Source organism: Parasteatoda tepidariorum, chromosome 5, assembly GCF_043381705.1.
Source record: "Parasteatoda tepidariorum isolate YZ-2023 chromosome 5, CAS_Ptep_4.0, whole genome shotgun sequence".
Lineage (NCBI taxonomy): Eukaryota > Metazoa > Arthropoda > Arachnida > Araneae > Theridiidae > Parasteatoda > Parasteatoda tepidariorum.
Window position 1 is genome coordinate 6,597,776 of NC_092208.1, and position 22,691 is coordinate 6,620,466.

The 22,691-nt window shown below is 30.4% G+C and overlaps 2 protein-coding genes across 2 annotated transcripts in view; one reads left to right on the forward strand and one right to left on the reverse strand.

Annotated features, from left to right (window-relative positions):
• Window positions 1–18,812, forward strand: part of LOC107441458 (B-cell receptor-associated protein 31) — a gene marked incomplete in the record, with an annotated part of 22,717 nt that extends 3,905 nt beyond the window's left edge. Inside the window, 6 exon segments of the mRNA XM_071180953.1 lie at window positions 1,563–1,663; window positions 3,970–4,117; window positions 6,722–6,848; window positions 8,871–8,964; window positions 11,305–11,405; window positions 18,489–18,812. Coding sequence (XP_071037054.1) covers window positions 1,563–1,663; window positions 3,970–4,117; window positions 6,722–6,848; window positions 8,871–8,964; window positions 11,305–11,405; window positions 18,489–18,536 — 619 coding nt within the window.
• The window catches only part of LOC107441538 (uncharacterized), a 21,263-nt gene continuing 17,378 nt past the window's right edge, over window positions 18,807–22,691 (reverse strand). Inside the window, exon 7 of the mRNA XM_016054881.3 lies at window positions 18,807–21,962. Coding sequence (XP_015910367.1) covers window positions 21,948–21,962 — 15 coding nt within the window. The 3' untranslated portion in view covers window positions 18,807–21,947. The remainder of the gene's footprint in view (window positions 21,963–22,691) is intronic.

The following is a 22,691-nucleotide window of genomic DNA, read 5'->3' on the forward strand; positions in this document are numbered from 1 at the left end:
CAGAAAACAAGAAAGATGGATGTAAACGAATTAAGTTTTGTCTTCGGCAGACGATTCTTCCATTATTCGTCCGAAATTAATATTCTGTGTTCAGCAGTATAGGCTAAATACCAAATATTTGTATGTTGCATCTATAATTTAGAAGCAGCAATTGTTGTTTATTTTTTAAAATTTAATTTTTTTAATTATAATTTTACAGTTTTGAGCATAATCTTGTATGTCTTTACAATTTAAAAACTCCTTGAAAAAGTTTTTTTTTTGCAATAACGGACCCTATTTGCACAAATTCATAAAAGCGGACCCTGGTTAAAAGAATGTGAGTAATTTTTTCACAATTTCACGAGAAACGGACCTTTCACAAAATGTCTGGACAGACCCCTGATTTCATAAATTCTCTTACTAATAGATGAATAGTGGAGAAACATTGTTTGAATAGCAAATTTATTTTATTTCTCATAGAATTTTTGAAGAGTTTGAAATAAGGATCCGAAAATACTTAAAAATGATCCAGGAATTTTGTCTTTATAACCCATAATTTTCAGAGACTAGCTGAACTTGAACTGTCCCACTTTTTTTTGAAAATATTATAAATCATTAAAAGTGTTATAATTTTTATCCCTGGAACTATGTGTTACTTAGCAAATCACTTGAATTTTGAAGAAAAAAAAAATAAAGATTAAGCAGTTTTTCTTTCATATAATAACCACAATTTCAATGGCTTGACTCAAATTTTTCTGTTTTGCAAAAGGTTGAAACTATTTGAGATTCTCATGTACTTAAATATTCTCAGTAAATTCCATTTCATGTCTACATAGAAAAAGTGTCTTTTTCAAATATGTACACATGGTGCTTATCGTTTTTAAAAAGTGCTTAAAGGTGCTTATTTTAGATTTTTTTAAAGCCCTTAGAGGTGCTTTTTTCATTGGGTGTTTTTAAAAAGTGCTTAATTTTCCCTTTCCGAAAATAAGATATTCGAAAAGGCATGTCAGTTTTTGCCATGTAGTATGTAAAAATGTGCTTTTCACATTGTTCTATTTAACGTTTTCAAAATTCATTCAACCACCATCTATTTTGGTGTACCGTCGGACGTTCGCGTATGAAAGCGTCAATCATTTTACATGTTTGATGAAATTCTTGTGCATCCGCATGTGCGTCTACTAAACTGGGTTTGGAAAGATTATTGCACTCTCATGTGCAACTCTGCATTTTGCAAGATATTCTCCATTTCAGTCTTCATTTTCCAGTTTCCACCCTCTGATATTGAACCAAAAAATCTCTTGATCGTTTTTTAATGGCTAATATAATCAAGAAAAGAGTTCTTTGTCAGAAATGAGTTATTTTATTATAATCATGTAAAGACTTTGAAAATTATTTTGTGTTTTTTAATGGATATAGTACTTAAAAATATTTTTTGAGTGCTTAAAAAGCACTGAAAAGGTGTTTTTTTTTTGTTGAAAGATTTTGTTACGCACCCTGTTTACACCTATTACTTTATATATTTATTTAGAATGAATTTTAGTCTTTGACTTGAAATTAATATTTTCTTTTCATATTTTAAATAGGTGGCAGAAATTATTCAAGTCAAGGTTTCTTCAAAGTTTAGCTTCCTATTCAAACTTCTATTTCTCAGCATTTTTTGTAATTTTGCTGTTGCTATTTTTAGGTATGTTGTTTTTAATCAAACTATTGTTTTTTAAGAAATATATTTCTATATTGCATACTCTATTTAAATTTTTTTTATGCTATTACCATATCCGTGGCAGAATTGCGGAGACAATATCGCAGAACGTTTGAGTTTTTTGCAGAAATAAACGGCACTGAAAAAAATGCAAAGTGTTGCTTTGAAAAAACCCCAACTATATTAGATTGGGCATAATTAAATATCTAACACAAAAAATAAACAAAGTAATAGTAATCATAGCGAAAGAAAGCAAATATTAATTTAAATTAGTAAGTCTAACTTAACTTCGACAGCAATCCTTTATTTTTGATTTTTGATAGGATTGCAGTACATGCAAATCAGTTAAAAAAAATTAAAATTGAGCAAGAAAAATAAATATGGATGACAAAATATTTCATAAAAGGAAAGAAAACGTATTTATTTACATTAATCATAATCCGAGAATTCATCGAAATAAATATCAGAGTTATCATTCATCAGTAATATCATTATATATAGATCTGACTTAACTACTAAAGATCCTTTTTTTAGACTTTCTAAGAATGCTGTTTAGACAACTGATTTTGGGATTGTGGGCTCCTAAAGCGACTATTTTTGAGCATATTTGGGCCATGCCTATCAGGTTGGCTGGTTTAAACAATTGTGGTTTAAACCATGATTTTAACTAATATTTTTTTAATTTTTTTTTTAAATATTTTATGTAATTAAATTTTCTACTTATATAAATACCTTCAGTTTGATTGTAATGAAATGAAAAAAGATAAATTTTCTTGCATTTTTTTTCTTCTACTTTTGTATGTGATTGTTATTGGAAATTCATATTTCAAATAAATATAAATCTGAAGTTTTTAAATGATTACGTAGAACTGGTTTTTTACAAAAATATCTATGTTAAGCAACATTCGTGCTTTGTTCAGAAGCCAATTTCTCCCATAACAGAAGGACAATTATTTTAATAATAAGTATGTATTATTATTAAAATTTAATGACTTAAACAAATAAAATTAAATAAAGTAGCAGAAAGTTAAAAGTTGATCATGTGTATTTTTTTTAAAAAAATTATTTGTTTTTTGAAGCATTTTAAGATCTATATATCATTCTTTAAAAGACTGTTTGAGTATTCATACTTAAGATTATTTGATTATAAAAATTAGCTATTTGTAATTGAGAATTCAATATGTATTTTTAGTAGTGTGTTTAGTATGTGATTTGTTAATTTACTGGTATTAATAGAATTCTATTATGTTACTTTAATAGTTCTTTATTAATTATAAAATTAAGTTTTACTATACTTTTTAAAGTGAAGTATTGAAAAACTACTTATCTGAATTTTTGTTCAAAAAGCAGAATTTTTTTATAAAATGTTTAAAATAAACTTAAAATATTTAATACTTTTTTTTTGAAAAAAGTTTCTTTCACTTGGGCTGGAAGAAACCTATTTCTTCCAGGGAGATATTTTCTGAAATTTTTCATTCCTGATGTAAAATAAAGTTAGAAAATTTAATATTAAGTCAATGTCTCTTAAAAATGCTTAAAATACACATCCCATGTTCTGTAGTTTTTTAAATTATTTAAATAATGTAAATAATGAAGAGTTAAAGCTCATTTATATTAAAATTTGTATTGATTTAATAAATAAAAAACAAATCTTTAATTTAGAATAATTGATATTAATACATCTAAATGTATCTTGCTAAATAAGAACATTAATGTAAACAATTCTGAATTATGTAATTTCCTTATATGCCAACAATCAAGAAAGTAAACTAATTTTTACGTACATGCACTATTAAAAAAACAAGAGTTAAATGTTTATTTGCTTGTTAAATGGAGTTGCGATAAGTATTCAAGATCTTTTTTTATATGTTTTTTTATCATGTTCACATATTTATGAGCAAAAGTGAATAGTTTAGTTTTGTTTGTATTCTTTATCAAAATATTTTGAATGGGGCTTAACATGTTATTTAAATTCTTGTTTGAAAAAGCAGGAAGAAAAAAAAACCTGGCTTATACCAAAAGAATTCCAAACCAGCCTTGTATCTATTGAAGTGTTTGGAAAACAATGCAACTTGTGAAACAGTGATTTTATTTTTTATTTGTGCTTAAAAATATTTTTTGAGTGCTTAAAAAGCTTATTTTTTGTTGAACGATTTGGCTACACACCTGGGAAAATATTTAGCTACGAATTAGCATACTTGTGTCTGCAATGAGTTGCTTTTAGATACTTCTGGTTTGTAAGTTGTTAATATTAACTTCTTTATCCACTAATGATTCCTTTTTCCTGTTAGATTCTATTCGACAGATGAATAAATACTCCACAGCTAAGGATCAGGAAATGAGTCATGGTCACCTTGATGCTGAACTCCAACAAAGTATGCGAATGTTCCGGGCTCAGAGGAACTGCTACATTGCAGGATTTGCCCTATTCCTTGCACCGTAATAACATCCTTTGTCCTTTTATGCATAATTTATATTTTAATGTAATTTGTCCATTTATTTTAAGTTTCAGCCATTTTATGTAAGTTTAAAGTTGCTTCATTCTATTGTGAAAAAATTCATAACTACTATTTGTATGTTTGATTAACTTTGTAGTGTTTTTTGGCAGAGATTTAACTTTGAACTGTACAAGATTTATAAACTACCTGATATTATTAAATGCCTAAATATAAATTGAATGAATTTGATTTCAAACGTGATTCAAATAAGTGATGACAATATACAATGAAAAGAGTGCTTTTTAGACCCACTGCAACTAGAAAGCGGGGAAGGCCACGGTTGAGATGGGCTGATTCCGTGGAGTCTGATTTTCTTGCAATTAGGTAATGAAAAAAAATTGGAGATCAAAGATAAATCAAAAGTTGTTGTGGAGAAATTTTCAGAGGAGGGCATTGGCCCACAATGGGCTGTCTGGCCATCTATGATGCTGCTGCTTTTGTTTTCTATTGTGAAGGTAAGAAAACAGTGTAACGTCAAAAGCTGACCTCTACTTCCCTCCCAAAAAATAAAAAAAAATGGCTAGTCTATTTAACATGGTCTTTTCCATTTGTCAAACAAGTTTTGAAATAATTTTTTTTTTCTCAAGCAAGTAAATCACTGAGTTCTATAGAGAAGTCTTCTTAATGTAATTATATGCTATAATATAATAAGTTTTTAATTTCAAATAATTTAAATTGGGAGAAAATATTATCTAAGTGTGAAGGCCTCAGATTACCGATTGTTTTCATTATGTCTGAAAATTTTTAATTAAATAGTTAATGAGTTAATAGCCAATAAATGCTTTAATGGAATTCAAAAATACATCAAAGCTGATATAATTCATTGAAAAACAAAAGTTTTATTATATAAATCTCTTTTAAGATCAATTTTAACATATGCTTGTGAAACCTGGACCATATCTTGTACGAATGAGGTTATGTTGGGTACCTTTGAGAGAAAGGTCTTGTGAATTATTTTTGGAGGAATTCAAAGAATGGTGTGTGGCTAAAAAGAACAAATTTAGAGCTTTAACACTCATCTAATGATCCTGACAGTATTAACTTTATTAAACGACAAAGAATAAAGTGGGCAGACAGTGGGAAGTTTGAGATGCATAAATGGCCTAGAAAAAGACCTTTTAGTCTTAAAAACTAAAAACTGGAAAATGCTAACAGGAAAAAGGTTAGGCTGGAAAAGACTTCTTGAGAAATCCAAGGCTCACCCTGTGCTGTCGAGCTATTGATGATGATTTCCAAAAATCTGCAATATATATTATCATTGTAGTCAATAAGTTTTAAAGGGTTGAGAGAGAGGGAAAGCATGTAACTGTCCGACTGGATATGCACATTTTTCTTTTTGAACATATTCAGAGTTAGCTGTTATGCTTATAAAAATTTAGAATAGATAAACATTGAGTGTTTAGATCAACCAGAAATAATTTGTTTCATTATTATATATATATTTCCTCATACATAATACGGTTCATTAATTTAAATAACTGTTGTATATGAAAACATTATGCTAAATCTTATCACATTATCACTTTTTAGCATCTGCTTAATTTAATTATCTGTGAGCGAAATTTGAATAGACATCATCTTTTAGTTGTATAAACAAGCCTACCAAATTTAGTTTATGTAGCAGAACTCCTTTTGGGTTGTCACGAGGAAAACCTGGAAAATACAGGGAATTTAAAAATCACCTGAAATTACAGGAAAAATGCAGGGAATTTTTATTTTTTCTTCACGAACTGGGAAAATACAGGGAATCTTTTGTCTTTTAAAAAAGGGTGACCACTCAAAGTGTAATCTATGGGATATTTGAGGATGATATTTTAGTTATACTAAACTATTTAATTTACTATAGCATTATTTAAATATGTTCAGCTGTTCCTTTTTTCCTCTATAAGTTATCCCCTCAATTAAAATTAGTATAGTTAGCCCAAATTTAGCTGACAAAAGAGCACAATCATTGTGTTTCCTCTAGTTACATTGTGTATACAATTTTTTCTCTCCAGATTTGAGTGGCAACCCTGTTCTTGGTGTTGGGATTCCCCCCCCCCTCAGTGCCAGGGTGCGTAGCGTTTTTAAAATGTGCTTAAAGGTGCTTATTTTATTTGGTGTTTGTAAAAAGTTATTAATTTTCAATCCTTTAAAAAGATATTTTTTCTTTACTGTGTCAATTGTAGTTCTAAATTTTAAAGAAAATTTCACCATTTTCATAATTTTCTCTACAATATTTATCAGAAACTAGTCATTTTATTCTAATTATGTAAAGTTTTTGAATTTTATTAATATAATGTTTATAAATTAAGAACTTTAAATGGTAGAAAAAATAATTTTTATTACTGCAGCGATCATAATTATGATTTTTTTTTGGGGGAAATGATTAAAATTATTTTTTGAGTGCTTAAAAAGTACTTAAAATGTGCTTATTTTTCGTTGAAAAATCTGGTTATGCACCCTAAGTGTACAGTGTATGTATATGAACAAATTCAATTTAGTATAGATTTATTTTTATCTGTTTATACGCAGTTCTTGATAAATGAATTTTATTTTATGCCAGTGTCATTCGTCGCTTGACTTCTTTACTATCTAAGAATGCAGAGTTGATTGCAAGAGAGTGTGCTTCTTTGAAACAAGCTCAAAGTGCTGCAGATGCTGCCAAAAACCTGATGGCTGAGAAGGAAAAGGTATTTCAAAAAATATTTAATGACTCAGGGTTTGTTTGCCTGAGGGAGAACTTTTAAGGTTTCTAAGCATTTAATGATAAACACTCTTTTGTTGGAAATTATTTCAATTGGGTACTTGCACTTCAAGGTGACTTTCTCATCCACATATGTGACTTATGACATGAATGGCAGCTAATCTTTATCAGCCAAATGGCATATAAAAGTTGAGCTAAGTTTCTCTACATAAGTTAGAATGTTAATCAATGTATTTAAATACAGTGCTGCATTACACATTGAATTGGTTGATTGTAATTCATTATCACCTACTTCTTTTACTTAAACTTAGATTTAACAAATCCCTTATCTTTGCGTTGCTGGAAAGTAATTTTATAGATCTTGTTTATTTAGTTGTCAAAGAGTATAGAAATATTTGTTTAAAAAAATTATTACATTTCTTAAGAAAATAAAATTTTTATTTGCACTTCTCAGAATCCCTTAAAAAGCAAAGCAGATTTTTAAATAATTTTTAAATTTTTCTTTTATTTGATTGATTTAAATTAATAATTAAAATCTGTGATTTAAATCATTGGCTAAACATCTTTTTTTGTTTGAATTCAAATCCAGCATCTTACTATTTTAAAACTTCTGTCTGTGTAGAATATAGTGGTTGTGCTGTGTCATAAGCATTAGATTATTAGTCCCGCAGTGGATTGTTTGTTAAGACACGATTCTCAGTAGAACCCCAAAGTTAAGCATCACTGGCTGCAATCAGTGAGCGGGTCGGTGATCACTTTGATCAGCCTGCGTAGGGACTGAGGGTGAACAGTATCGGTCTTCATTAAACCGTGTTACCGTAAAGTGCTCGACTTCGCACAGGGGTTATCGGGCTACCAAAGCCTGTGTAGAGAATCAAAATTGAGATGGCATGTCATCGGATCATCCTCGTGAATGTTTCCCAGACCGTCCCCAATATCTCATTGTGAGCTCTAGCCCCAAGGCGGAATCACAGCAACATTGTTACAGAATGTTAGAGTTCTTGTGGGAAGATTTGTCTTTCTACAGAAATTTACGCTTGATTTTGATCATGCATTTAGACAATCACTTTTTGGCTTGCCCAATTTATGCAGATTTTATCGTAAATCAATGTCTTGTTTCGATTGTATTTTCGGAAGTTATTGATATAGATTTTTATGTGGTGTTTAATATCCCGATATATTTCAAACAATGTGGAAAATTCAAATGGCACATTTGGGTATCCTTTTTTTAAGGCTATGATTCTATCGATTTTTTGGCTGTTATTGCTATTGATTTCTACAAGTTTTTAAATCCGATATGTTTTATATGATATTATTAATTACAACAACCTAATCTCGAAACGAAACACGCATTTGAGAAATCCCTTTTTCGAGGAGACTGATTCACGTGATTTCATCATCAATCTTTTTTTCGGCAATCACTACTACGGATTTCATGATTTTTTAAAAATTTTTTTATTATGATTATTTACAAACTGTGAAGAAGGAAATATTTAGTGTGCCACCCCTACAAAATTCGAGAATATCACCCATAATATTAGAATAAAAAATTATTACATGTTTACTTAAAAAACATTATACAGTTTTTTTTGTAAACACAGCGCTTCTGTTATTTTAAATTAGTAACATGTATGTTTGTTATTGTTAAAAGTATCTTGCAGAAAGATATTAGTGCTAGAGAATTTTGTCGCAGATAGCTCGAAAAAATTCTGCCCCAGGGGAGCTCTGGTGGGACTTAAATAAAGTACCATTAGATTTTTAACCATAGATGCCACTAACTTCTAATTTAATATCTTTTTTCTAAATCCCTAAAATATATTTTTTGATGATTGATGCTATGTGGTTGTCTATGTATGATGAAAGGGTGCTTAGATATTAATTTAATACTTTTATACCAGTATTTTTCTGCCTTTCCCACCACACTGTACTTTGTCCTTTTGTTCAATTTTACAAATTTATTATTGTTGAAAGGGACACAATTTATTCTTTCTTCTTCTAAATTTTGAAGATGGAGCAGCAAGAGAGTAAAGACAATAGACAGAATGAAGAATACGAAAAAAGAGTGAAAAGTCTGGAATCTGAATTAAAAGAAAAATCACAGGGTAAGATTTCCATATTTTCATAGCAAATTTTTTTTTCTTCACAACAATATTTTTAACAATGTTTTTTTTTTTAATTTTTCTTTAAAAGGAATTATATTTAAATATATAAACAGGGTGCATATCGTTCATAAAAATGAGCTTAAGGGTGCTTTTTTTTCATTTAAAGGTGCTTTTTTTCAAGATTTTTCTTTACCATGCTGATTTTAGCCACAAATTATGAAAAAAGACATTGTTCTATTTAATGTTTTCACAAATAATTCAACCCCCATTTATGTCCGTAGAGCATAAAAAAGCCATTCGTTTTGCATGTTTGATGAAATACTTGCCGCATGTGCGTATACTCAGCTGGATTCAGTGGGAAGGGTTTTTGCCCTCTCATGTGCAACTCTGCTACATTTTGATGCAAGTGATTCTCAATTTCGGGCTTCCTTTTTTTTCCTCTGAAATTGAACCAAAAAAATTTCTCGAATTTTCGCTTATTAACTGATCATTGTCAAACTTTTTTCTCTAATAGAGATAGAAAATTTTAATTTTCTTGTTAATTTCATTGTTGGTGACGTGCCATTGTCTTCGTCACTGGAAAGCTAATTCCCTTCTCATGATATTCTATTTATAGACCCAATGTCATAATCTTTGAACTTGACTTGGGGATCATTCACCAATTACATATTTTTATGGGTGTTCCCAGAGCAGTCAAGAGTCCTGAAGCTTCATCTCCCCAAAATTTCTATCTCCCTTTTATTCATTAAATTTAAGAATCAATTGAAAATTTTAAGAGAAATAGTTTTACCTTAGGGACCGTCCATCAGTTGCATAAAATTTTTGTAAACTTTTATTGTACTTTATTACTTTTTTTGCTTATTACTTTTTATAAATTATTGTATTATTACTTTTAAAATTTTCAGTACTCTTATGTTTTATGAGTCTGAAGTGTGGGGCTTTTAATACTTTTAATGCAGCAAAAAATCTTACGTTTAGTTATGTAAGAAAGTTCAGATTTGTCATCCCAAGAAACTTTAATTCATCTCTTAATGATTTTATTTACAAACAATCAAAATTCAATTATCTCAGATTTGTTAAATATTATGTATGTAGGGACCATGTAATAATTTATTTCTGACAAAATGTTTAGCTTCAATACTCATTGTATTTACATTTCAAAATTATTTACTTTTTTTTAATCGTCAATTAAAGAAATACTGGATAATGTAAAAAATAATTTTAAAAAAATTTAGGGGCCATTCACTGATTAACATTTATAATATGAATTTATTAAGAGTTTTCTTAGTTCTTTACATATCTTTATAAATTCGGTATGATCAATATTATTGGTCTTGTTAATGTTTTGCTGAATATGCTTTTATCAATAACTATTATTTAAATCTGAAAAAATACATTTGATATCCTTTTTAAATATAAGTTAAAATAATCATTTTGAATTAAATTTTTTACATACTTAAATTATGCAATTATTAATTTAAAGATGGAATGAGATAATAAAGATGCTACTTAATATTTAATATCTTTAAAATTGGGATAAATTGTTTTTGTGGTGGCTAATATAAATCCAAAAATATTTAAAAAATATTTCCAAAAATATTTAAAAGAAGTTATTTTACTTAAGGAAAAAAAAAGAAAAATGTTAAAACTTTTGGGAAAATTTTGATATAAAAAAATCAGCTTTGTTTTGAAGAAATATTAGGATCTGAGAATTTTCTGCACTCCTGCTTATATGTACATGAATGTTTCCAATAAATCATAAGTATAATGTATTCCCTGATAAGTAAACTAATTATAATTTACAAAAAATATAAATGTTTGAATGAGTTAATACTTTTTTTTAAATCAAACCGAAAAAAAGGATTCCCTTTTTCTCGCTGACCAGAGCCAAAACCTGTCCTAAACAATGACCCCATACCCCTACTTGAAATAGTTATACCTCTTTACCATAGTCACCGTCATAGGATCCAGACAAATGACAAATAGGGGAGTTCTTACTTTAGACAAACTTTACCTTTCATTGCAAAAGCATATTGAAAAGTAAAAGTACAGTCTGATTACACATTGCACCTGTAGTTCAATAGGACCACTGGAAACATACATTGTTTGCCCTTGTTGACTTCTCGGGGCGCAATATTTCTTGAAAGTTGAGTGTTTTGGGGGGCAGTAGAGCCGGACAGTCAACTAAAAAAGTGTGGTCCTTTTCTGGGCTCATTCAGAATTTTTTTTTTCGTTATTGGCTCAGTTAATTGAGGCTCTACTGTAGTGTTTTTTTCTTCAAAGACTTGTTTGATAATGTATTTTATGTATTTCAAACTCTCACCTATTTTTATTTTTTAGAATTGTTGAAAGCTCAGAAAAATCTCGAAAGCATGAAGAGTCAAGCGGAAGCTACAAATAAAGAATATGACAGGTTATTGGCTGAAGTTGATGTGCTACAAGTAAGTTTTGCTTAATTAAAATTTGCAATTAAAATAAAATAAAAATCTGTTAAATGCTTGTTGCACTTTCACTTGAAATCATGTTGAGTTTAAATAATAGAGATAGCATAGATTTCAATCTTGCCTAGAGTTCAACCCACCTTGTTCAAAGTAAACTATTTTTTGAAAGTTTTTTTTTCTTCATTTGTTTCTTTAATTTCGAAAATTAATTTTTAAAGTTACTTTGTCAATTATGTTTTAAAATTTTTCAAAAGTTAAATCCGTAAGTAGCAAATATGTATTTACATGAATTCAAAGTCAGTCTTGCATCCAATACTGAGCTGTAGTTTCTTACTTTTTCCAATCGCAGATTTGAAACTGGAATGTAACCTAATGTAAATTTTGAGGGGGCATAGCGTTTTTAAAAAGTGCTTAAAGGTGCTTTTTTCATTAGGTGTTTTTAAAAAGTGCTTAATTTTGCCTTTTCCAAAATGAGATGTTTTTTTACTGTGTCAATTTTCATCATGAGGGTTGCAAAATGCATGGTTTTCACATTGTTCTATTCAACGTTTTCACAATTTATTCAACCACAATCCATTTCAACTTACTGTCAGTTCGTAGTGTATGAGAGCGCCATTAAATTCACACTTTTGATGAAACACTTGCAGGGTCCACATGTGCGTATGGGCTGTATTCATTGGGAAGGATTATTTTGTTTTCATGAAAAACTCTGCTGCATTTTGCAGGAGATTCTCAATTTCAAGTTTCATTTTCCGTCCTGTGAAATTTAATCGAAAAATCTCTCTAATTTTTACTGCTTACAGGGACCAACTAAGCATTGTCTTTCTTTTCTTTTCCCTAAAAGCAAAGAACATTTTATTTCTCTTGTTAATTTTTTCGTTGGTGAAGCAACATTGTCTTTATCACTGGCAAGCTAATAGCCTTCTCGCATTCTTCTATTAATAGATCAATACACTAATCCTTGACCTTGATTTGGGGATCAATCACTAATTACGCATTTTTATGTGGGTCTCCAGAGTATTAAAGAATTACAAAGCTTCATCTCGAAATTTCCATCTCCCTCTTATTCATTTAATTTAATAATGATAAGAATTGAGATTTTAATTTGTAAGTTTTTTTACTTAAAGGATCGTCCACCAATTGTATAAAAGTCTTGTAAACTTTTATTGTAATTTACTACTTTTTTTTACTTATTACTTTTTATCATTGTATTATTACTTTTAAACTTTCATTACTTTAAAATTGTTTCATGAAAAAACTACATAATATTTATAGACAAGGTTTATTGAAGTGAGAGACTTTCACTATTTTAAATGAGCAAAAAATCTTACATTATTCAAATTTGTTATTCCAAAAAACTTTAAATGGGTTAAACTTAAAACTTTAATGATCTTATTTAAAAGCAGATTAAATAAATTTAAAAAAAATCAATTGTCTCAATTTGTTAAATATTATGACTGCAGGGACCATATAACTTTTGACAAAAATATTTAGCTTCAATACTCATTCTATTTCTGAACCAACCAACAAATTTTATTATAAATCTATTTGGGATCGTATAATATAAATTTATTTGGGGACTATATATAATATAGTCCCTAATAAATTTATATAATAAATTTATTAGGGACCATATTATATACATTTTTTAGGGGCCATCCATTACGTTTGTGAATTATACTATTTTTTAAAATAAAATTAAATGCAAACTTAAACAAAAAACGTAATTTTTTATTTATTTAAAATAGATCTATCATTCATTATTGGTAAATTTGTTTTTACACACTTATATCAGTTGGGATAAATTTCACAGATAATACTAGATTATTTACTAGATAATACTAATTTTATAGATTAATTAATGCTAGTAGAAATCACAAAATTTGATAATTCAAATTAAGGGACCTAATTATATACAAGGTTGTGATATCTCCTTAACCACGTTAAAAATTGTTTGAAACTTTTCGAAAATTGAGTTATTCTTTCAAAAAGAAACTCAATAATTTTATATTATCAAACTTTTAAGGTGATAAATTCAGGTCATACGCTTTATTATTTTAAGCAAATGCAGTTACATCTTGTAGGATGGTTTTTGTAGCTATGCAATTATTGATGATTAATTTCTTTCATTTGATTTTAAAAAATTGCTTCCGAACTCTTGAATTTTAAATTGAGGGATCATCCATTGAAATTTCTTTTGTACAAATCTTGTAGGTTGGTTTTTGTAGTTACACAATTATTGATTTGTTTCTTTCATCTGATTTTAAAAACTGAATCCAAATCCCTAAATTATAAATTGAGGGACCATACACTAAAATTTCTTTTGTACAAATTGGCATATTTGCAGTGTTTTCATTTCTAGATTGAAATTCTTTGATTAAGGAAATCTTGAACTCAATTACAAATTTTAATTACATATTGGTATGGGGTATAATAACTAGTTTTTTTTTAATGAAACAGTTTTATAATTTTTCATGTTTTCACGCTATTATGAGTTGTTCAGTAGTGATAAAATTATGTTGGAAATTGTAAACCTAACAAAACAATTCTGAAATTAAAAATATCTTTTATTAATTTTTACAACAAAATTTGTTTTTATTACACACGTAAGTATAGCTAATCATACTATTTTTTTTTAATATGCTGTTTACTCATTTCAAAGTAGTCTGTATATGTATGCTATTCCAAAAAATGTCCTCCTTTTTATTTATCTTTGAAAAATGTTTTGATTTTTTTTTGATTTTTTTTTTTTTGATTTGATTTTCAGTCTGCGTAGGGACCAAGGGCGTGCGACATTGGTCCTCGTTAATCTGTGCTACCGTAAAGTGCTCGACTTCGCGCGCAGGTCGTCAGGCTACCGAAGCGGAGGTGCCATCCCCTCTGCAGAGGATCAAAATTGTGATGGCATGTCTTCGAATCATCCTCAGGGATGTTTCCCAGACCGTCACCAATAGCCCATTGTGCAGCTCAAGTGCGACGTAAATGAACTACTACAACAACATTTACCTTATAACCCAAGATTAACTTGATTTTTGACTTGAAGGTGTGCAGGATTTTTAAAATTTTGCCGATTGTAAGGAATCGAATTAGCCATAAATTTAAACTTCTGTTCTAATAAGTAACTTTATATATTCTGTATTTAAAACTACAAATAAACCCAGTGAGAAACAATTAAATGAACTAATTCATTAGAGAAAATAGCTCCCCAGTGCTGGTTTTCTTTTCCACCCCACTCTAACCTTCACTGTTCTCCACATTAAAACCCTTCATTGGTATTTTACTCTATTTTTGTGAATAGTTATAGCAAATGATCACGAAAATCATAGGAGGGCTAATAGTCGCCCATCAACATTTAAAAACTACTAAAGTTGGTGGGAATTATGCTTCCCATTACCTTATAAAGAGTTAATGTAATTAAATGTGGGGCGAGTAGTTATTGACAATGCCAACCTTTATCTATTTAAAGGTACTTCACATAGTGCGTAGGGTTTTTAAAAAGTGCTTATTTTCAATATTCCTTTTTTAAAAGCTCTTAAAGGTGCTTTTTTCATTGGGTGTTTTTAAAAAGTGCTTCATTTTCCCTTTTCGAAAATTAGATTTTTATTTTTACCTTGTCGATTTTAATTACGTGTTATGCAGAAGCGTGCTTTTCAAATTGTTCTATTCGATGTTTTCACAATTCATTCAACAATCTATTTCGGCTTACCGTCGGTCCATAGCGTATGAAAGCGCCTATCCTTTTACATGTTTGATGCAATACTTGTGAAATTGCATGTGCGTCTTTTGAGCTGGGTTCGGTAAAATTCTTGCACTCTCCTATGCAACTCTGCTGCATTTTTTAATGGCTAATATAATCAGGAAAAGAATTATTTGTAAAAAACTGGTTATTTTATCACTATCATGTAAAGTCTTTGAAAAATATTTTTTGAGTGCTTAAAAAGTACAGTCGGACCTTGATAATTTGACACTCGCTTAATTCGTCACTTCGGTTATTTCGGCGCTTTTTTCAAGTCCCGATTGATTTGCATTGGATTTAGTGTTAACAAACTCTGTTTAATACGTCATGGGGAAATTATGAACTTCGGATAAAATGACACTTTAAAGAATTCGCACTAGGCAACTGGTTCTTGGAATTCGGACACTGAAAGCGTTTTCCCCTGCCCTTTTGTCTCACTCCTCCTTCCACCACCTCTTGCTGAAAGAGTTGCTGCTTCTTATCTCTGACCTTACGAGGGGGTAATGGAATTCGGCACTGGAAGCGTTTTTCCCCTGCCCTTTTGTCTCACCCCTCCTTCCACCACGTCTTGCAGAAAGAGTTGCAATAATGCTCCTTATCTCTGACCTTAAGAGGGGGTAACGGCGGGGGCGGGAGAACAGGTGGCAGAAAACGAGCATGTTGGAATGCGCGCCTTTTCTTCTCTCTCCTGTGAAACTTAGTACGGCGTAGCAGTGCGGTGNGGGCGGGAAAACATGTGGCAGAAAACGAGCATGTTGGAGTGCGCGCCTTTTCTTCTCTCTCCTGTAAAACTTAGTAGGGCGTAGCAGTGCGGTGGTGTATCGAGTCTCGCTAGTCTTTAGTTCAGTGCCATGGCGAGTAAACTTGGATACAAATCTTGGACGTTGGATGAAAAGCTCCAAATGATAAGAGAATTTGAGCAATCTGGAATGTCTAAGGCTGCTTTTGCAAAACGGAAAGGAGTCCCTCGCACAACGTTCATTGCCATTTTGTCCTTAAAAGATAAAATTGAAAGTTCTTTAGGTGTTCAGGATGGCGAGAAGAGAAAGAGAATGCGTGTTTCGACCTTCGAAGACGTTGAAAATGCTCTTGTTAAATGGTTTAGAATGGCCCGAGCCCAAAACATTCCAATTTCAGGACTTATCCTGAAAGAGAAAGCTTTGCAATTTGCAAATGAACTGGGTGTTTCGGAGCTCTCGGCGAGCAACGGCTGGTTTGAACGGTTCAAAGAGAGACATGGACTTTCCTTCAAAAAGATGTGCGGAGAAGCAAAATGGTCTCTTAAAAGATGTTCTCCAGCGCTATAACCCTTGTGATGTATTCAACCTTGATGAGACAGGTCTCTTTTTTCGACTTGTGCCTGACAAGACTTTGACTTTTCAATCAGAGGACTGCTCAGGTGGGAAGAAAAGCAAACAACAAGTTACTGTTCTGTTAGGAGCAAACATGGATGGTTCCGAAAAACTTAAGCCTCTGGTCATAGGCAAGAGTGCAAAACCAAGGTGCTTCAAAAATGTGAAGTCTTAGAGTGTATCATATGAAGCAAACTCAAAGTCTTGGATGACCTCCAATGTTTGGGAAAAAACTCTGAAAGAGTTTGACAAAAAATTCCATGCAACAAATCGTAAAGTGGCGTTTGTTGTGGACAATTGCACAGCGCATACTGAGGTAAGCAACCTTCAATCAGTGGAGTTAGTTTACATGCCGCCCAATGCCACTTCAGTTTTACAGCCCCTTGATCAAGGAATTATTTCCAGCTTCAAGAGACACTATCGGAAACATCTTGTAAGAGACTGGATTAAAGCCATTGATGAAGGGAGAGAATGGAAACAAAATCTCTTAGATGGCATTAATTACATCCACAGGAGTTGGGCTGATGTGACCGATAAAACCATCAAAAACTGCTTCAGGCATGCTGGATTTGTTGAAAGTCCAAGCTCGTCAGAAGATGTTAATGATGATGAAGATGATAACGTCCCTTTATCTGAATTGCTCAGGCAACTGAAAGAACGCAACAAAGATGTGATGGATGAAGAAACATACCTTGGAATTGACCAAAATCTCGTGACATCTCCAGAACTAACCGTCTCGGAAATCGCGAACGAAATCCGCGAAAGACATGTTCCAGCATCTGAAGAGAGTGAAAGCGAGGATGAGGTGGAAGTTCCTCCTTCCAAAAATGAAGCTCTTCAGTGCATTGAAGTTCTAAGAAAATATTTTTCTTCAATATCTGGCACTGAGGAAGATTTGAACTCTGTGTACAAGCTCGAAAAAAGAATTATGCTAAGTAATCCCCATACCAAACAAACCCGTATTGATGGTTTTTTCATTCCTAAATAAATAAAAGTAAGTTATGTAAACCATACTGTTTGTCTTTCTACTGATGCTATGTTTTAATTGAATTGTTTTAATGCAAATTCTTCAACGTTTTCTTTTTATTTTAAGAAATTGAAATTTCACTGCTGTATGTAATAATTGTTAATTTATGGGTATTTTTCCAATTTTTTGAAAAACAATGCAACTCCGGTTCATTCGTCACTCCGCTTAATTCGTCAGTTTTTCAGAGGTCCCGAGAGTGTCGAATTAACGAGGTTTGACTGTACTTAAAAGGTGCTAATTTTTGTTGAAAGATTTGGCTACGCACCCTGCTTCGAGATAGAATCAAGTTAACACATCTTATATACTAGTGAATTAATGTTTAAAAATCTTAGCACTAGTTACGTCACAATTAACCCCCGCTAGAATTTTATCAAGGATAGAATTGGATGAACGGTTACCACTTGTTGCCGTATTTGTGAAAGACCAGGAGAGCTGTATTAAGTTCACCAGAATTTGAGCACTTGTAGTGAGAGCTATATTAAGTTCGAGTTTTGAGTGTTTGTCGCGAGAGCTGTTTTAAGTTCATGGTTGTGTGTGTGGTCTCACCTGAGTTGCTATTAGCAGTCGAGTGTGTGCAGGATCCTGTTGTGTGTAAATGAGACTGAGAAGCAACAGTGGGAGGATAATGTTGCAGTCACAAATAGCAAGTCAACTGTTCAATGTGGACCATCCATTTAGTCCGCTGGTCTCCAATGTGGGCCAAATAGTTATGAACAATGCCAACCTTTATCTATCTAAAAAAAACTCAAGATAGAATGAAGTTAACACATCTTATATACTCTTGAATTTTTGTTTAATAATCGTAGTGGTAGTTACGTCACATTAACAATATTTTTTAAGTGTCAAAATTTTATTTTATCATTTTAATAATTTTGCTGGAGAATTTCCTCTCATACTTTTTAAATTCTTGAATAGATTACCAATGAATAAATGCAGTTCATTTATGTATAATAATTTTTTTTTTACAGAAACAAGTTGTAAAAAGTGGTGGCGAAGGAGATAAGAAGAATGAATAAGGTTTGTGATATTATTGTGCTCCTGAATAAAAATTCACCAAAGTGCATATTTTAATGGACACTATTTGGGAATAACCAATAACAATGTTTTACATCCTGTAGTTTATTTTGTTTAAAAACCATGATAACAAAATATTTTTTTTTGTACTTGCTTTCATTAACATTCACTCACTTTGATTATCGTTTTAAAGAATGGCTCTATCATATTTGTGAATTCTGTATTGAATATGTAATTTTGTGCCATTTTGCTTGGAAATAAAAGAACAAATAGGCATATTGAAAGTTTTATTAATGAAAAAAATATGACACCATCATTATTATGATACAAAATGAAAATAAAAAATGAAATATGACTGTAATTTGAACTGGCCAATGCCGATTTGCTTGATATTTAATCTAGATTGGTTTTTAAACCTACAAATAAGATTGAAATTTTATCCGGCTAATTTCATTAGTCCCATTGTATGATGTAAATTCTATAGAATATGATACACTTTTGACATTGGCGATTTCGCATGTACAGACTTAAACAGCTTAGACATTTCTATTGCAGAAAATATAGATTCAATTAAAAAATATTATACAAATATCACAGTACATTTTAAATTTCTGAAAATGCACAACTCTTCATTTTTTATTTCAAAGAAAAAAAAGTTACAATGTAGATATTAATTTACAGATTTGTTTCAACTTATGTTTGATAGTGCCTAAAAATAAAAACTCTAGTACTTGCTTAGAAACTCAGTTGATTCATGCTATGTGTTCGGTTTTACAATGCAATATTTTTTCAAAAGGTGATTACAATTAAAGTGAGCCTCCCAAGACTAATCATAAAATAGTGCGCCAAAAAAAAAGACTACCCTGAGTAACTTAAGATTAAATTATCTGGTCTTTGTGTTCTAGGACTCTATCTTAATGATTAAAGAGGATGACCTTTGATATGTTTTTACTTTTTGTATATTTTGCCAAATCTCTAGAGCTTTTTGGGGGTGGTCCTTTTATTTTTGCCGCATTGTACATTCTGTACAATGGATAACCATGAAACTTTGTATGTACTTCCTTCTAATAAAGCAAATAAGTTCAAATTTTGACCACCGGGTATGATAAGGGCACGCATAAGTAAAACTTTGTGCTGAATGATTTAGTTTTATATCTGAAAGTGATGTGTTTATTTTCAAACCACTTCAAATTGTCATAATATATATTCTTGTTCAAGAAGAGCACCCTATGTCCTATAGTCCATGTATACCGAATTTTATAGATATCAGTTAATCAGAATAGACTCCTGTTGGTTTAAACTGGTTGACTTTAATTAATTCCTTTCCTCTAAATGATTTAAAAAATAAAAACGTATCAAAAAACACAAAAAAGGTGAAAAGTACTATAATGGATGAAAACCATTACAAAATGTGGCTTAAAACCTTAATTGGACATGAAGGATTTTTTTAAACATTATATTTGCAAATTTTTCTTTGAAGTTTTAGTATAACTCTGACTGATATTTTCTCATGGGTTTTCTCATATAAAAAACTACAAATATGGGAAATACAAATTTAAAAATGCATGAAATTAAGAATTAATATACTAAAGAATTAAATTTTAATAGAAAAAAAAACTATGTACTTACTGCAAAAATATCATTCAAAAGAATAATGGAAAAAGAGTTATTTAAAATTGTATATAGAAATTTTAGTTTGAATACTCTGTTAGTCTATAAACAAAAAAATAAATAAATCTATAATTGTAACAGATTGCTGTTTTTCTGTAAATTACTGTTTCATCATTGCAAAGGTTTTTAGACCTTCTGCAAATGTGGGCACTGGTCAGGGTTCCGTTTCACTGCCTTCTTTTTTATTATTATTTTATAACCGTCATTGAACAACCGACCCAATTTTGGGGTTAACGACTACTAATGTTCAACTCCATAGCCTTGTAATTTAGAATTCAATCCAGAAGACAAGGGAACTTCTGGATCAAGCATTGGAAGAAATTTGCCTTTGTTGATGACTATTTGATGGAGCTAACCCGCATTTGCGTTACATGGAGAGGCAAACCTCCCAGAATTATCCCAACAGCAAGGGGACTCTATGATCCGTCTACCACTGAGGATATTTCACGTCAGCATTGTGGTCGGTGCGATGGAATTCGTATCGACCAGCCATCGCTGCGATTCGAACTTGGCTCACTTCATTGCAAGACGAACACTCTATCTCCTGGGCCACCATGGCTATCACTGCCTTCATTGGCATCATTTGGACTTCAGTTTTTCCAACCATTTTTTATAATTAGCATCGCACCACAAGTTTCATTATTTCATTGACTGATGCATAAGAATCAAACTTGATATTTGAAATGTTTTTTTTCATCATTACCATCAGGAGCTGCTGTTTTCCTTCTCAAACAAAATAACTTAATTTTTTTTCTTCAAAAGTCTAAAAAATTTATGAACGATAAGCAAGGGAATCTTCTAGTATCCAAAATGATCTAAACAATAACTGTTAACATTATAAAAATAGCAATTGTACAGGACTGGTAAAACAAGACTATTAATGCGGAAACAGTAGATCAGGATTGGAAATTATTCCATAATTATTTCCTTTTTTAAAACTTTTTTTTAAACAAATTTTTCTTAAACTTTCTTAGGTAAAATTATATTGACCCAAGACTTCCTTATTAAATTCATTATTTTGTCTGAGCCATAGCCTTTTTAACTCACTCTGCACAGTATATGAAGTAATACACATTTCATGCAAATTATTGCACAATATATAATATTTGAAACACAGGATATTTTATAATAAACCAATAACAGGAAATAAGATTCAAAAATTATATTATATAAATTTAAATTAACAGCAATATTTTCCATTTGGAATTGACTTTAAATGGATATACAATTTTTTGTATCATGGTTATTATACTTCTAAAATTCTTAATGTTGAATTATAATAATATATGCAAAATTCTTTTTAAGTGCAACATATTCTAGGATTAATTTAGGAACTGAATAAAAAAAATTTTTTTTAGAAAGAAATGTTTGAAAGCAATTAATACGAGGCTCACTTTATTATTCAGTAATAATAATTTAATTCTAAAGTAACGAATAAGATGAGTAAAAATATCATTTTAATAGGGATTTTTGTTGGTACTTTCCTGAAATATACAAAACCCATGGATTCAAATGGAAAAAAGAAGCTGAAACATTACATTTTTGCCAAATGTAGAGGAACTAAAACTGTTAATGAACAGATAAAATGTACAAACACAGTCTTTTTTAAAAACACGAACACTATATAGTTTTCTACATGAAAAGAGTGAAGACTACAATATTTGCTTCTGAATCGTACGGGGAGATAATTATCACATCCTTCTTCATCAGAACCTCTCGACTTGCACGGTGGGAAGAACATATCATTGCAGTAGTTCCTAAACAAAAAAGTAAATAATTGGAATCATTGTTATATAATGGAACATTAAACCTATATACAGGGTGCATAGAGTTTTTAAAAAGTTCTAAAATGCGCTTATTTTTGATTTATGTTTTTTAAAAGCCCTTAAAGGTGCTTTTTTCCATTAGGGTTTTGTAAAAAGTGCTTAATTTTCTATCTTTCAAAATGAGAATTTTTCTTTGCAGTCAATTATCGTCCTAAATTACACAAAAGAAGAAAAAAAACATGATCTTCACAATTTTCTCTGCAATACTTATCAGAAACTAGTTATTTCATCATGATAATGTGAAGTCTTTAGGAAATGTTTTTGCATTTTGTTGGTTTTATGTATATAAATCAACTTTAAACAATAGAAAGAAATAATTTTTATTACTGTTGAAAATATTTTTTGAGTACTTGAAAGGTGCTTATTTTACTCATTTTGCATAATTATTTTTTAAGTGGGAGTAAAATTTGAGTTTACAATATACTTCTTGGATTTAAAATGAATTTAATTACCACTACATATTAAAAAAAAATTAAACATACATATAATTGTATGATTATCTCATTATAGTGTGTTTTAGAGCTCACCAAATACAAAGTATATTTTGGCTTATAATTCAATTTACCACTCGAAAAATCAAAAGTTGATAGGTGTGAACATGGAAACAGTACTTTCCAATTGGCATTTTTTCTACCCAACTGTTCTTTTTAAGGTACCTTA